Genomic DNA, 17559 nt, shown 5'->3' with positions numbered 1-17559 from the left:
AAATGTATATTCTTATATCTTAGATAATTTACTGTACTGAATAGATAATTATTACTGACAAAATTGGCTCAGCTTTCATTTTAGCTCACTGGCATGAACTTTGAAAAGTAGCTATGTGAAGGAAGCTTTCTAATCTGTGTAATGCTTTAGGATGCACAGATGTCCTTCATTCTTCTTTAATTCCTCAAAACAACTGCTATATAGGAGTAATGATAATGTTTTGTTTTACAGATGGAGAAACTGAGGTATAGAGAGGTAAAGACCCCTTATCCAAGGATATAATATATTAGAAATATTGCTAAAGGATTTCCCTGGTAGTCTAGTGGTTAAGACTCCACACTCGCAATGCAGAGGGATCAGGTTCAATCTCTGGTCAGGGAAGATCCTACATGCCATGTGGTGTGGTCAGAAAAAAAGTACTGCTCTGGATGCACTTAGTTCATGGCTTCCATCGCTACATTTCCTAACGTCTGTTCTGTCTTGACAGCATTTGTATTTTTCTTTGCCATAGGCAAACTAACCAGCCAGAGTCTTGGGATGGTTTTTTATCCCTTGACTTTATTTCACTTTTATTAGTTTAATTATGGATGATTTATTGAGAGTTATAATACAGTTTGTTTGTTTGTTTTTAGTAATACAGTTTTGAAAATGTAATCAAAGTTGCTTTCTAGGCTCCTTTGCTATTTTAGGAGCTTTGTTCTTAGTGGGATTTTCATCTTCTCTAACAGTAACTATGTTGGTGCCTGATTATGTCATAGTCTTTTTGTCTTATTTTTCTTTTATTGAAAGCACCAGTGGTTAAAATATATTTCAAATCGCTCTTGTATTTTTGAGGAATAATTTAATATTAAAAACTCTGAAGTTGTAGTTTCTTTTTCATGTTTTCTCTGAAATGAAAATAAGCTTGTATTCAGTGAAATGTGTGATTTTAGCCATTTTAAATTAAGGCTCTAACGTTTGTTAATGCGTAGAGAAAGAAATAATCATGATTGTAATCTTTTCTGATTTCCAGAATAGATCCCTTTTATTGTGTGATTCATAAGCTTGTTGTTGCCATAGGGAAAGAGAAGAAACAATCCCTGAAGCATGACTCTTTTCCAGGTTGAAGTCAGCTCGAGACGTCGTGTCCAGAACCGGCCACTCGTTGGCTCTGGGCTGTTTGCATCGTTATGTTGGTGGTATCGGCTCAGGACAACATCTGAAGACCAGTGTCAGCATTTTGTTGGCTCTGGCACAGGATGGAACATCCTCTGAAGTCCAGGTAGGATATCAAGTTTTTATTATGAAGTTTGAAAATATTATTTGTAGGAAAATTTATTTCTAAAAAATGGTAATGATTTTGATGAGTTGTTAGGGAAAATGTGTTAGGATCTTTCTCTATCATTTTGTTTTATGAATGTATAACAGGATTTTGTATTTGAACCTAATCCTAAAGTCTGCCTTATTCTGGGAATTTGACCCATTCCATACATTCCTTGAAGCATAGTTTCTTTTTATTATTTATTATCCTTGGTACATGTTTCCTCATCTTTGTATTTCCTTACATTTGGTAGATTGACCAAATTTCTTTTAATAACCTATCTTTCTCTTCTCCTCTAATACCCTAACCCAGGTACAGGGCCATGGGTTGAATCTTCAAGTGTACTCCTTGAATTTCATTTTTTCTTTCTCTTCAAATATTTTATACAAAAATAGATTTAATTACAGTAAGAGGCAAAAGCTTCATGTGTGTGAAGATATTCTAGATTCTTGATTTGCCATTTCACACTGATGCACCAAAAAATATCGAGTATGTGAATCCAGTAGCTTTCAACTCGCCAGCTTCATATTGGGACTCAGATGATGACAGAAGAGACAAGTTTGATTGCCATTATTGCCTTTCGTAGGTGTATTTATGGATGGGTTCCTTCGCCATCAGAAAAGGATTCAGAATCCACCAGAGGCTTCTTAGTCTACAGGCTTAGTTTGCTTTGACTTCTTGGAAAATGTTTCCAGCAATAAAGCACAAACATCCCCAAAGAACTAAAAACACAAATGAAATAATCTTGCACCTTACGAGGGTCTGTGCTGTTTTTTTTTTTTTCTAAACACTGTTTCCACAGTGGTCTGCAAGAAAAGAACACAACTGTAAAATTATTTTACCTAAGAAGATGCTGCTTTCTTCTTTTATGTCAGAGAGTCGGTGCTAGTTTTCTTTCCTTTGCCTTCATCTTTTTCTCAGTCCTCTCTTGCTTTAATTTCTTAAAACCACACTCCTGTAAGTGACTGCTTCACATGATTCATTCCTGACATGGCATTTTACTATCATGTAGATCACATACATTCCCTCAAAGCTGCTATTTCAGTTCTCATCTGCACAGGAACAGTATGGTAGCATTCTTCAGTTTTCTGTAAGGTCTCTTCTGTGACAAGAATCCTAACTCAAAAATTATACTTCACAGTCAAGTTACTGTATACGTGTATTCAGCTGTAATTACTAGAGCTTTATTGTTGCATAGTGGTTTCTTTTTTGTATCCTCAATTCCTGTGTTGAGATCTCTGTTCTTACTTTGTTTTTACTTGATAAGAAAACTTCCTTTAACAATAATAATCTTGAGAAGGGTTGTTGAGTGGTGTGTTTTTTTGATTCCTTACATAACTGAAATAAAATAGCTCTATTTAATCTTCAAATTTGAGTGATATTTGGTCGGATATACTATTCCTGGCACACAGTCCTTTTTTTTTCATTATTCATAAATGTTTTGGTATTTTTTGTGTTACATGTGAGAGTCTCATAGTAGCTTAATTTTTTTAGTTAAATTTCCACAGATATTAACTCAGTTATTATCTCAGATATTATGTTTTTTATCAGCTATCTATATAAGCTTTCAAATATGTTCTTTAAGATGTAGAAGATAACATAGAAGCCAATAATCAAATTAACTGACGTACAAATACTGTAAAGTTTTTCTGCAGTGTGGCTTTGAATATCCAGATATAAAATTTTGGTGATAAATACATTTTCTTCTTTTATGCTGTGCATGTATTTTCCACTCCCAAAAGACTTCGGTTTATGTATTGGCAATAAATTTCTAACATAACGGAGCTTATAGACATCATAGCGGTCTTTTTCCTTGGCTTTTTATTTCTTTTGCTAAGGAACTTATCTGAAATATGTCTATATGTTTATAACCTAACATTTTGGTTTACTAGCATTTTCCCTCTATCCTGGAAGCTTAGAAATTTCATCAAATTGTGTATAAGTTTATCTTTTCTTTTTCACTTTCTGATACTTATTTGCATATTGAGCCTCTTGTCTTTTTCCTCATTATTTTAAATTTTTTGTGTTTTCACTATGTGTTACAAGATAATCTTCCAACTGAACCTCCAATTGAAAAAGTAATGATTTTTGTATTTCATAATCTGTTTAGTTGCTCAGTCATGTCTGGCTCTTTTGTGACCCCATGGACTGTAGCCCACCAGGCTCCTCTGTCCTTGGGATTTCCCAGGCAAGAGTACTGGAGTGCGTTGCCATTTCCTTTCTCCAGTATTTAATAATAATTAATCTTTTTTTCTAGCTTTCTACTGAACATTTAATATAAATCCTGTTTTTTTTTTTTTAAAAAACACTTCTCCTTTTTACTTTAATTATATTGCCTTAAAAATCCTTGCAATAGTTTTATTAAAATACTTTCTTTTCTTCTTCCATTAATTTTTTTCTCCAGAATGTATATTCTGGTCTTCCTCCCACAAGCTGCTATATTCCTATTACTTTTCTCAGTAGTTGTAGTTTCTATACATAATTGTTCAACTCAGGTTGCTTGATTCCCTAGGATTGGAGTAGATTGACAAGTAGTAGAAAGTAAGGTATGGATTTTTTTTCCTACCACATTGTCAAGTTGGGAAACTTCTCTATTGAGACCTCTGTGTCCTTGGCTCAGGAGTGCAGCTCTCCTTTGGAGATGCCAGTAGCAAAAATAAAAGGTACTGGTTTCCCTCTCCGCTGGGAGGAATGAGAAAGTTGGACCAGATGATTTTGACTTATGAAACGAAAAAGGGAGAAGGCAATTTCGCTATCTGTTAGGATATACTCTGTGCTTCTTGCACTGTCTGTGTCCTAAAGACCAAGAGAGAAGAGATGGAATGGGACCAGAGAAGGGGTGCTGAGATGGCCTTCACATCCCTTCTGTAAATGGACTGGCAGCCCACACACCCACTCGGAACCTTCTAGACGCTGTAGCCCAGGCTTCCCAGCATAGATGGTGCCTCCCTGCATCCTTCTGCTTGACACAGAGAGGCTTCTAGTAAGGCTGCAGTTGAGTTAGGAAAGCCAACCAACAACACCCCCCATCTCTCCCGCACTTAGCTGGTACATGCTCCTTCACTGCAGCAAAACCCAAACCTATTACAGGCAAAGCACTTGAGTTTTAAAACCTATGAAGAGAGTTCTATAAATGAGGTGCTCAGAAACTGGAGAAGGAGGCAGACGCAGCATTGGTGCCGAAGCACTTCAGTCAGCAGAACGCCTGGGCTGTGGTGGGGTCCTAAGAAGACCTCATGGAAAAGGTGAGGCTTCAGCCCTGGTGAAGAAGGGTGATTTTACTGAGAACAGGAAGGAAATGAGAGCCCAAACCCAGCCAGATCCCCGAGGTGTGAACTGTATGAAGCAGGACCTTTAACTGCTCTTCAGTCAGTCCATTGTGGCTTCAGAAATATGTATGGGTAAAATCTCTTAAGAATTGAGAACTGAATGAGGTGTCTGAGAGTGTGTCTTTGGTAATAAAGCGGAGAGGTGTTTTTGTTTTTTTTAAAGGTACTTTGTTTAACATGTGGGTGTGGGCAGCTTAAAGGATTTTTCATTTTCTTAAGCCTGTGCTGATTACAGTACATTGCTCCAGGTTAATTCTGCAAATACTATTAGCCACTAAGATTATTTGTGCTTAGTAAACATAAATTAGAGCCTGAAAAGATTCCGTGACTTGAAGAGCTGTTATGTGAATGTCATTGCTTGAGAAATAGATCTGAGTATTACAGAACATTGGTGTGGTCATGGTTTTATTTTAGGCTAGTTTCTTAGCAAAATTGTAAAGCCATATCGGATGTCCTTCAGTTCAGTTCAGTCGCTCAGTCGTGTCCGACTCTTTGCGACCCCATCCCGGAGTTCACTCAGACTCATGTCCAACGATGCCATCCAGCCATCTCATTCTCAGTTGTCCCCTTCTCCTCCTGCCCCCAATCCCTCCCAGCATCAGAGTCTTTTCCAGTGAGACTTAGCATCCACTAAACTCTCATTACATAAGTTCCTCTTTTTGGGAATTGTGAAATGCATGTAATTATAATAGAGGAAATGAGTTCATCAGTGAAACTTTTTCCCTGACACTTAAAGTCACGCTGCAAAGGAACTTTAAACATAGCATTTGTGTATTGGTTGCTTTGGTCATTGGCTACTAGTAGCTTATGTGTTGACCTTTACTCATTTAAGGAATATATTTTAAAATATTTCTATTCATTAAAAATGAAAGTATTAGTATTATGAAAATTCAAGTTAAAATATCAGTTCACTATACTGTTTACAATAAAATAAATTATATTTTATTCCAGACTTGGTCCCTTCACTCACTTGCTTTGATAGTGGATTCTAGTGGCCCAATGTATCGTGGATATGTAGAGCCAACATTATCTCTAGTTCTTACCTTGCTGTTGACAGTTCCACCCTCACATACAGAAGTTCATCAGTGTTTGGGTAGATGCTTGGGTGCTATAATAACTACTGTTGGACCTGAACTACAAGGTGAGTAACTTCATCTTAAGCTAAAGGGATTACAGAGATAATAACTGTCTCTCAGCTTCCTGAATATTACCTTCACATTGCCTAAAGAAATCTTATACTAATAATTTCTGTGTGTTATGCACTGGCAATTTACTGAAAACCTGGAGCTCTCCTCTTTACGTGTGCTATTTTATTTACTCCCCTTAAGAAACCTGTGATATGAAGATGCTTTTTGAACTTTGAGCAGAGAAAACACCTAAGTTAAAATGTTACTTGGAGCCCTATGAAGTCAAAGGTGAAAGTGGAGTTCCTTTGGCCTGGGGTGCCATCCTCTTGTCTTCATGGACTCTAGCTTCACTTTTTTGTTTTTTTAACTCTAAGAAATATATTATTTTCTCTCAGGAATTAAACTCAGTGAAGTTAAGTAACTTGCCTCGAGTCATTCAACTGAGGAGTAGCAGATTTGTGATCCTAAGGCCCAAATTCTTACCATGTACTTCCACTGAAATAATTCTACAAATGGTTAACTTAAACACTCAGGTCAGAAAATTATTGTGAATTTATGCAAAATACATGAGCTACTTTCAGAGCTTTCCCTTTTCCTCCTACTATTTATTAAATCTTTCAGTGAGTCTAGCTTTTTATATATATTATCTCATTTGATTCTAACAGCAATCCTGATAAAGGTATATCTCTCCATTTTACAGATGAAATACTGAGGCTGAGAAAGGTTAAGCATTTTCCCAAGATTTTATATATATTATATAGCCAGTGAGGGCTTCCCAGGTGGCACAATGGTAGAGAAACCACCTGCCAATGCAGGAGACAACAGGAGACGCAGGTTCAGTCCCTGGTTCAGGAAGATCCCCCGGAGAAGGAATGGCAACCCGCTCCAGTGTTCTTGCTGGGAAATTTTCATAGAGGAGCCTGACAGGCTATAGTCCATGCACAACTGAGCACACACACAGAGACACACACACACACACAGACACCACACACATGCACACGCACACGCACACCTGCCAGTGAGTGGTTGGGATCAGAGGTCAAGCTCAGGTAAATTTCCTTTGCCTGTTTGCCTGCATTCTTAACTACTATGCTTCGTTGCCTCCATTCAGATAGTTACTTTAAAAAAGGGATGTGAAAAAAGAAAGGACCTTTAGGAGGAATGCTAGGAATTGAAAAATATATGATTTATACATGTCTCTATCTTGGTCTCAGTGTCCTCTTTGAGAAGATTGGTATTTCTTTCTTCCAGTGAATATCACAGGTATAGAGAGAATAAATATGTGCCCTTGATTAAGTGTAGGTGTCTACCAAGTGCTTTCTGATGTGATGGTGAGGCCTGTGTATTTCAAACTAGAATATGACTCTTGTGTGACTCTGATTTCCTTGTTTGGTCTCTGTGGGTAAGTGTGTGCTCAGTCTCTGAAGTCACGTCCGACTCTTTGCGACCCTGTGGCTTGTAGTTGTCAGGGTCCTCTGGGATTTCCTAGGCAAGAATACTGGGGTAGGTTGCTGTTTCCATCTCTGGGGTATCTTCCTGACTCAGGGATCGAATCCATATTTCCTGGGTTGGCAGGTGGATTCTTTACCACTAAGCCACTAGGGAAGCCCTGTTTGGTCTTTATATAAAATTTTTTTTTTTGCATTGGTAAAAATTTTAAATCACTTACATTTGGCAGCTAAGACATTTTTATCTAGACGGTGTGTAATACTACACAATTTATTTTTCCTATCTCTGCTAAAAATTACCATTAATCTTATTAGGAAAATAGAATTTGACATTATTTTATCATAGAAGTGGTACTGTTATTTGAACAAAGAACTGGAGAATAAGGAATGTTCTGGCTCTTCCAAAGGAAACAATGATAGGCTTAAAAGACAATATAGTTTATCAGAGGATAAATATAAAGCTAGGTAAATCTAAGATGCATTATTGTCATTCATAAACTGTTGTGTTTTGAAATCATTTGTATATATTTTACAGAATTTTTGTTTACAAAACCATCAGAAAGAGGATTATTTTTCTTAAAAGCAACTCCTTTTTAAATTTTGATTGAAGCATAGTTGATATACACTACTGTATTCATTTCAGGTGTACTACTTGGTATTTCAGCATTTATATATATTATGAATTGATCGCCACGTTACGTCTAGTAACTGTTACCATATAGTTATCATAAGATTGCTAACTGTATTCTCTATGCTATACGTTACATCCTTTGAGAAGTAACTTCTTTTTTGACGTTGGCTTTCAAGGAGAGGAATTTAGAGGATGCCTTTCTTATAATAGGGGACAGGCAGGTTAGGCAAATTAACTATGATCCAAGGGCCAAATTTGTCAGATGCCCACTTGTTTGGTCTTTTTTTTTTTTTTAAACAACCCATGAGGTGAGAATTCTTTATAAGTGGTTATGTAGGCACTTCTCTCATAGAGTAGTGTGGATTTTGCCTCCTGGCAAGCAAAATAAAAAATATTGGCCCTCTTAAGAAAAGTTTGCTGACTCTTGTTCTGTAGATTTTATTTGCTTGATAAAATGTAAGCTGTTAAAATGTAAGGGGAAAAAAAGTAAGGGCATTTCTTATAGTGATTTTTAATAGTTGCAGTATCAAACCTACGATAGAGCAAATGTACTAGTTAATGTTAATTCAACATAGTTTTTTTTTTTAATTGAAGTACGGTTGATTTACAGTGTGGTGTTAGTTTCAGGTATACTTTTTTGTGTGTTTATTTGGAAAGGAATTATTTAGAAGATAGTTATTTTCTAGGAATATTTTTGGTGATACTAATAATAAAATCATTGTATTTTATGTTGTCTTTTGCTTTGCTCTTAGGGAATGGAGCAACAATTTCCACAATCCGTTCTTCTTGTTTGGTGGGTTGTGCGATAACCCAGGACCATTCAGATTCTCTCGTCCAGGCAGCTGCCATATCTTGCCTTCAGCAGCTTCACATGTTTGCACCACGACATGTCAATTTATCCAGTCTTGTTCCTAGCCTTTGTGTAAGTATAAAGCTGTTTCATTCTTTTATTTGTTTAGGGAACCTAAAATTTGTTTCCCAAAATATCAGACTAGAGCAAAGCAAAAAAAGTAAGTTTCCTGGATTGTGCATTCTAGTTTCAGCTTCAGTAGTGACTTTATGACTGTTTATTTTATTCACTGATTTTCTTTTTCACCTTTTAGGAAATATTTTAATGAACTGTTAAATAAGGTCCAGAGGACTTTCTCTGGACTAAACATACCTCAAAGCTGGGCAAGTATGTTGTACAGAGAGTGGAATTTCTTGGATGCAGCTCTAAGAATAAAAATTTTTTTCTTTTTTAAAAAATGTACAAAAATCATTATACATAGCACAAAAGGAAAATATTAAAGAAAAGTGTGGTTAACATGGTCAACAGTGATTGTTTACAATAAATGCTAGAAAAGACTATAGGCAAGCATATAAACAGAGAATCCTATCATAACCTAGGCATTCAGAAAAGATTTCCTTGAAAAAATGATATATAAGATGCAAACTGTAGGGTAAATAGGAGTTAGTTTGGGGAGAAATATGATATTGGAGTAACAGCACTTATTTTTAAGCAGAAGGAAAAATATGTGAAAGGTCCTGAGATGGGAAGGAGGGAATGCATTTAAGGAATCGTTTAGTCAGAGGCTGAGAGGAAAAAGGGGGAGGTGGGTCATAAGGGCACAGGATGAAGCTGGACAATTATTTAGGGGGAATCATTCCCACACCTTCAAGGAGTTTGAATGTGCCACAGCGTGGAAACCAGTTGCATGTGAAATGTTTCCAAAGAACATCCATGAAGAAAATAGTCAATTAATAGTATACTCCAGATTGCATTCTGCAACAAGCTATGTGCCATCCTGTCAAAAGCCATGGCCTAACACCCAGGTTTTGAGGGCACAAATGGCATCTCTTGAGCACGGTAAACTAGTTACATGATACAGCTCTGGTATGTGTGTGCGTTCAGTAGTGTCTGAGTCCTTGCAACCCCATGGACTGTAGCCTGTCAGGCTCCTCTGTCCGTGGAATTTTCTAGGCCAGAATACTGGAGTGGGTTGCTATTTCCTACTCCAGAGAATCTTCCTGGCCCACGGCTCAAACCCCACCATCTCCTGCATTATGGGCAGATGCTTTACTGCTGAGCCACTTGGGAAGCGCAGCTCTGATAGGCAACTGATAAATGTGATGAAGACTCAGACACACACTCCTCAGTTGTCTGGTTCCTCTGTGCATTTTTTTCTCCTTAAATATAATTATACTATGAAAGTTTTCCTTATGAGATGGAACATATTTGAGAGGATCTGGTCAAGTAATAACGTGAATTTCTTTATCTCATTGAAGGTTACCAGTAAGCCACAGGGAACATACTGAGTGTCCTGTGTGTTAACAGAAAATAATGTATCCAAAATGATTTTTTTAGCATAGCATCAAGGGTTTTGTTACACGGTATATTGGAGCACTCTCCTGAACCTTTTCCAAAAATCTGGGAAGGAGATGGCATGGGAGATAAAAGATAAAAAAGAGGGCCACTCGAGTGGCTCTCTTGATTCCACATTACCAAATGCCCTTTGAGCTGTCTTCATTACCAAATCTTTTGACACTCTCTAAAAAATAGTTCACACATGGATTCATCCAAATTAGTGAAATCAGGGCTGATTTTTGTAAACTTCATGTTCATCTCTATTCAGCCATTGCCACCAGAAGAGACCATATTATGTGATACCATGTGTAATACCTAACACAAATGAGGTGATTTTTTTTCAGCAAATCTATTAAGAGGTAAGCTTCACTACAGTAATCTTAATGAAATTATATAAAAATATTAAAATGTATATGATGGAACTGTTCAAATGTGTTTTTGCAAGAACGGCCACCACTCTGGACTACTTTTATTTTCCTCCTGGCAAGTAGATGCTTGTTATACTATGTGATCAGTCGTTCTTCTGTCCAGATCTTTTCTGCACACAGCAAGTACATTACCTGGGATGATTGTAGGAGATGTCAGTGAGAAAAAGACTTGAGCTAAATGCCCACATCGTCAGTGACAGAGCAGGGATATCTCATTGTCCTGAATATAAGTATATGGCAGGCACAAGAAGGGATAGGATAGCAAGATGACGTAAGGTTTAAATAGCAGGGCTTTCTGGGCTTCCCTTGTGGCTCAGCTGGTAAAGAATTCTCCTGCAGTGTGGGAGACCTGGGTTCGATCCCTGAGTTTGGAAGATCCCCTGGAGAAGGGAAAGGCTACCCACTCCAGTATTCTAGCCTAGAGAATTCCGTGGACTGTATAGTCCATGGGGTTGCAAAGAGTCAGACAAGACTGAGCGACTTTAACTTCACTTCACAGAGGCCTAATGAAGGGAATGGCAACCTACTCGATTACTCTTCCCTCGAGAATTCCGTGGACAGAGGAGCCTGGCAGGCTACTGTCCATGGGATCACAAAGAGTTGGACATGACTGAGTGGCTAACACTAACTAACTAGAGGCCTAATGTAGGAGCAAGCAGCACGGTGTTCCTAAGGTTTGCAGAATATAAGGAAGAAAAAAGAAGCTTCTTTGGAAAACAGTGAGGCATAATCTACAAAAGTTGAAAGTATGCATACAATATAATCGAGCAACTCCCCTCTAAAGTAAATACCTGAGAGAAATGCATGCACATGTGTGCCAAAAAAAATCCTCAGGAATTTTCATTCCTGGGTTATTTGTGCTAGCCAAAAAAACAGAAACAGCCAAAATGTGCTCCATTCTGCAGAGTGGATAATGGTGTAATTCTTCAATAAAATATTATACAACAGTAAAAATGAATGAACCCCTATTATATGGAATCACATGGATGGGTCCAACAGACATATTGCTGAAAAGAAACCAAACAGAAGAGAACAGACTTCATGGTTCCGTTTGTATAAAATTCAAGAACAAGGCTACACCAGGCTCTACTGATAGATGTCAAGTAAATTGTGATTATATCTGAGCAGCTAAGAAGTTTGCGTGAAGCCACATATTTTTTTTTATCAAATTTAATGTTTTTTTTCCTGATATTTTGTGGATTTTACCAGAAAGTGTTGAAAGTTTCCAAACAAATACAAGTTAATTGTTACCTGGTTTACAGTGGCTGCAAAACACCATCAGTGATAATTTGTATCTCTCATATCAGAGATGTTGAAATGGAGGGGTGGGGAAGTGACTTCAGGATCATTCAGTTCAGTTCAGTCGTGTCCGACTCTTTGCGACCCCATGAATCGCAGCACGCCAGGCCTCCCTGTCCATCACCAACTCCCGGAGTTCACTCAAACTCATGTCCATCGAGTCAGTGATGCCATCCAGCCATTTCAGGATCGTTAAAACTTGAGTTTTTGAAAACATTATGTAAACCTTAAAATATTTTATTTCTTTCACTTTGACCCAGGATATGTTGAGTGTATTTTCTTAGCTACAATTCTATTTAATTGTAATTAAATGAAATTATATGGTGTTATGCTTCATATATGTTTAATCCTTTGATCTCTCCACAGTTGCATAAGATAGGTAGGACCTGTCTGTACAGATAAAAAAAACAAAACTCTGAGAGATTTGTTCCTTCTGTGTCATATGACCATGCTTAACCTTACCTATAGGATATTTGAAAGTTTTAAAATGTCATTATTTTTAGAAAGAGAAGAGAAAACATTATGTTGAAAAAAATCTGATCTGTTAGGTTTTCTCTCCTCAGTTATATTTTGTTTTTTTAATACTCGGTATAATTTCAATGATTGTAAGCTTTATTCAGAAATGAGTTACAAATGCTATATTAACAGCATAAAAATACATTATCTAGCATTGTGAAGGAGTGATGTCTTCCATATAATTATTTTCCCCTCCATCATTTCTGGATGAGATTCTTTCTAAAATGTCTTGCTTCCTTGCTTAAAAAGCAACATATGGAGCAGAGTTTAATATTTGCTTGATGAATCAGATTGATAGATTGAGTGATAATAGATTTATTATCTATTATATGATTTACTATGTATCATCTACTGTTCTAAATAAAATATTTGTTTTAACTTATTTTATTTTCACTATATTCCTGTGGGAAATTGCTATCCTCATTTCATATATGAGCAAACAAGGCACAGAGAGGTTAGGTAACTTCCCTAAGATCATACAGGAGTAAGTGTGTGATTTAAACCCAGTCTGGCAACTGGAGCCTGAGCTCTTAATTATTATGCAGTGGTATGTCTTATGGTTTATATCGTGTATTAGAGTGTACTATAGTGATTCTTTCAGGAACTTTTGAAATGAAAAATATTCTATACCAAAAGAATCTTTTGCAGTTCTTTTCAGATATTTATGTTTGCTTAATTTTAATTTTTTATTTTAATATGTACCTTCCTTTACTTTCAGTTCTTACTGTGTGCTCTACCCCGTGACTTTTCATTTGGTACACTTGATCTCTGTGCACTTTAAAAATTTCAGTGACATGGAGAAGGGAATGGCAACCCACTCCAGTATTCTTGCCTAGAAAATTCCATGGACAGAGGAGCCTGGTGGGCTATGTCATTCATGGGGTCACAAAGAGTCAGACACGACAGAGTGACTTCATAGTCAATTAACAATGTTGTAATAGTTTCAGGTGAACAGTAAAGGGACTCAGCCATACATATGCCTATATCCATTCTCCCCCAAACCCCTATGAGGCCCATCCAGGCTAGCACATAACATTGAGCAGAGTTCTATGTGCTATACAATAGGTTTTTGTTGGTTATCCATTTTAAGTATAGCAGTGTGTACATGACCTTGCCAGAGTCCTAACTATCCCTTCCCCCTGGCAACCATGAGTTTGTTTTCTAACTTTGTGAGTCTCTTTCTGTTTTATGTTCTTTGTATTATTTCTTTTTAGACTCCAAATGTAAGGGTTTTCATATGATATTTCTCCTTCTGTCTGACTTCATTCAATATGACACTCGCTAGGTCCAAAAAAAAATGTCGGTGACAGAGTTTAATAGGACTGTGTATAAAATGTGCAAAAGATCCTTCTGGGTTTTAATCTAAGTATATTATGTGATCTTTAACCCAAGACTTGGGGCAGTTCTTTTGTAGCCTATTAAAATACTCTATATATTTTATTGGTATTACTAGTTTTTGAAAAGTCCATTATTTGGCTCTATTGGAAACAAATAAGGGGGTTAAATGAAGAGCCTCTTCAGAAATTAGGTGTTAATATACGTTCATTAGACAAGTGAGATTACAGCTTTTTAAAAAAAGTCTAAAATTGTTATTGTTTACAGGTTCACCTGTGTAGTTCCCATCTATTACTTCGACGAGCAGCTGTGGCATGTCTCCGGCAGCTTGCCCAAAGAGAAGCAGCTGAAGTATGTGAATATGCCATGAGCCTGGCAAAAAATTCAGGGGACAAAGAGAGCAGTGGCACCAGTAAGTCCTTTTATCAATGTTCTTTTTAAGTATTAGTTATTAAATAACATTTTTGCATTGAAATATCATCAATTTTCTTACTCTTTTAAATAAAACTTGTTACTTTTAAAATTCCCATATAGTTTTCTTGGTAGTTTTACATTTTTAACTTTTTAAACACCCTCTTCCAACAACACAAGAGAAGACTCTACACATGGACATCACCAGATGGTCAATACCCAAATCGCATAGATTATATTCTTTGTGGCCAAAGAGGGAGAAGCTCTATACAGTCAGCAAAAACAAGACCAGGAGCTGACTGTGGCTCAGATCATGAACTCATTATTGCAAAATTCAGACTTAAATTGAAGAAAGTAGGGAAAACCAGTAGACCATCCAGGTATGACCTAAATCAAATCCCTTACGATGATACAGTGGGAGTGACAAACATATTCAAGGGATTAGATCTGACAGACAGAGTGCCTGAAGAACCATGGAAGGAGGTTCGTGACATTGTACAGGAGGTAGTGGTCAAGATCACCCCCAAGAAAACGAAATGCAAAAAGGCAAAATGGTTGTCTGAAGAGGACTTACAAATAGCTGAGAAAAGAAAAGAAGCTAAAGGCAAAGCAGAAAAGGAAAGCTATACCCATTTGAATGCAGAGTTCCAAAGAATAGCAAAGTGAAGTGAAGTCGTGCAGTCCGACTCTTCGTGACGCAATAGACTGTAGCCTACCAGGCTCTTCCGTCCATGGGATTTTCCAGGTAAGAATACTGGAGTTAGCTGTCATTTCCTTCTCCAGGAGATCTTCCTGACTCAGGGATTGAACTCGGGTTTCCTGCATTGTATGCAGATGCTTTACCATCTGAGCTACTAGGGAAGTCTGGAGATAAAAAAGCCTTCCTCAGTGATCAAATGCAAAGGAATAGAGGTAAATAATAGAGTGGGAAACACTAGAGATCTCTTCAAGAAGATTAAAGATATCAAGGGAACATGTCATGCAAAGATAGGTACAATGAAGGACACACATGGTATGGACCTAACAGAAGCAGAAGATATTAAGAAGTGGCAAGAATACACACAAGAACTATACAAAAAGATCTTCATGACCCAGATAATCATGATGGTGTGATCACTCACCTAGAGCCAGACATCTTGGAATGTGAAGTCAAGTGGGCCTTAGGAAGCATCACTACGAACAAAGATAGTGTAGGTGATGGAATTCCAGTTGAGCTATTTCAAGTCGTAAAAGATGATGCTGTGAAAGTGCTGCACTCGATAGGCCAGCAAATCTGGAAAACTCAGCAGTGGCCACAGGACTGGAAAAGGTCAGTTTTCATTCCCATCCCAACAAGGGCAATGCCAAAGTGTGTTCAAACTACCGCACAATTGCACTCATCTCACACGCTAGCAAAGTAATGGTCAAAATTCTCCAAGCCAGGCTTCAACAGTACATGAACTGTGAGCTTCCAGATGTTCAAGCTGGTTTTAGAAAAGGCAGAGATCAAATTGCCAACATCGAAAAAGCAAAAGGGTTCCCGAAAAACATCTATTTCTTCTTATTTGACTAGACCAAAGCCTTTGACTGTGTAGATCACAACAGGCTGTGGAAGATTCTGAAAGAGATGGGAATGCCAGACCACCTGACCTGCCTCCTGAGAAATCTATATGCAGGTCAGGAAACCACAGTTAGAACTGGACATGGAACAACAGACTGGTTCCACATCGGGAAAGGAGTCCATCAAGGCTGTATATTGTCACCCTCCTTATTTAACTTACATGCAGAACACATCATGAGAAACGCTGGGCTGGATGCAGCACAAGCTGGAGTCAAGATTGCCAGGAGAAATATTAACAACCTCAGATGTGCAGATCAACCACCCATTTGGCAGAAAGTGAAGAAGAACTAAAGATCCTCTTGATGAAAGTGAGAGAAGGAAGCAAAAAAGCTGGCTTAAAACTCAACATTCAAAAAACAGAGATCATGGCATCTGGTCCCATCACTTCATGGCAAAAGGATGGGGAAACAATGGAAACAATGGCAGACTTTATTTTTAGGGGCTCCAAAATCGCTGCAGATGGTGACTGCAGCCATGAAATAAAAAGACACTTGCTCCTTGGAAGAAAAGTTATGACCAACCTAGACAGCATATTAAAAAGCAGAGACATTACTTTTCTGACAGAGGTCCATCTAGTCAAAGCTATGGTTTTTCCAGTAGTCATGTATGGATGTGAGAGTTGGACTCAAAAGAAATCTGAGCACCAAAGAATTGATGCTTTTGAACTGTGGTGTTGGAGAAGACTCTTGAGAGTCTTCTCAAGACTGCAAAGGGTTCAAACCAGTTCATCCTAAAGGAAATCAGTCCTGAATATTCATTGGAAAGACTGATGCTGAAGCTGAAGCTCCAGTACTTTAGCCACCTGTTGCGAATACCTAACTCCTTGGAAAAGACCCTGATGCTTGGAAAGATTGAAGGCAGGAGGAGAAGGGGACAACAGAGGATGAGATGGTTGGATGGCATTACCAACTCGAGGACATGAGTTTGAGCAAACTTTGGAAGTTGGTGATGGACAGTGAAGTCTGGCATGCTGCAGTTCATGGGGTCACAAAGAGTCGGATACGACTGAGAAACTGAACTGACTGACCTTTTAAAAATTTCATAGCTCAAAATTTTGGGGTGTCAGAACACTTCTGCCATCCCTAAAGGACATTATAACTGTATAAGGGGTATTGCCTTGTATCCATAATAGGCTTCTGAAAAGATAATTTTGAGGATACTTCAAAACTTCCGACGTCTGACAATAGTTAATTTTTTGTGATGTTACTTTTCCTTGAAGAAGTTAAGACCACAGAAACCAATTAAACTATGAAATGTCAGTAGATGTTTAGGTAGTGAAAAGTAGATCTTTACTTTCTTCAGTTCTTTTTGCTTTTCCAAGGATTTTAAGTATAGCTTGCATATATAATTGGCCCTCTGGGGATTCCCTGATACCTCAGTTGTTAAAGAATCCACCTGCAATGCAGGAAACTCTGGTTCGATCCTTGTGTCAGGAAAGTCCCCTGGAGAAGGGCTAGGCTACTCACCCCAATATTCTTGGGCTTCCCTTGTGGCTCAGCTGGTAAAGAATCCAACCACAATGCGGGAGAACTGGGTTCGATCCCTGGATTGGGAAGACTCCCCGAAGAAGGGAAAGGCTACCCACTCCAATATTCTGGCCTGGAGAATACCGTGGAGTGTGTAGTCCATGGGGTCACAAAGAGTCGGACACGACTGAGTGACTTTCACTTTCACTTTTCCTCTGGTTCTAGGGCTAGGTGGTTTGGGAACTTTAAGAGCTTAATTGACAGACATATTTCCTCTATAGTGAGAGAAAATTTCTACTTTTAAGAGGTTCCTAATGCATAG

General features: G+C 37.9%; 1 protein-coding gene across 1 annotated transcript in view; it reads left to right on the top strand.

The window, feature by feature from the left end:
• Positions 1-17559, top strand: part of HEATR5B (HEAT repeat containing 5B) — a 99202-nt gene that overhangs the window by 36691 nt on the left and 44952 nt on the right. The window contains exons 19-22 of the mRNA XM_052648585.1: positions 1102-1261; positions 5581-5770; positions 8588-8757; positions 14028-14172. Coding sequence (XP_052504545.1) covers positions 1102-1261; positions 5581-5770; positions 8588-8757; positions 14028-14172 — 665 coding nt within the window. The remainder of the gene's footprint in view (positions 1-1101; positions 1262-5580; positions 5771-8587; positions 8758-14027; positions 14173-17559) is intronic.

This window comes from Budorcas taxicolor, chromosome 11 (genome assembly GCF_023091745.1).
Source record: "Budorcas taxicolor isolate Tak-1 chromosome 11, Takin1.1, whole genome shotgun sequence".
Taxonomy (NCBI): Eukaryota; Metazoa; Chordata; class Mammalia; order Artiodactyla; family Bovidae; genus Budorcas; species Budorcas taxicolor.
The sequence above is the reverse complement of the archived record's forward strand: the minus strand, read 5'-3'. Positions and strand labels throughout refer to the sequence as shown.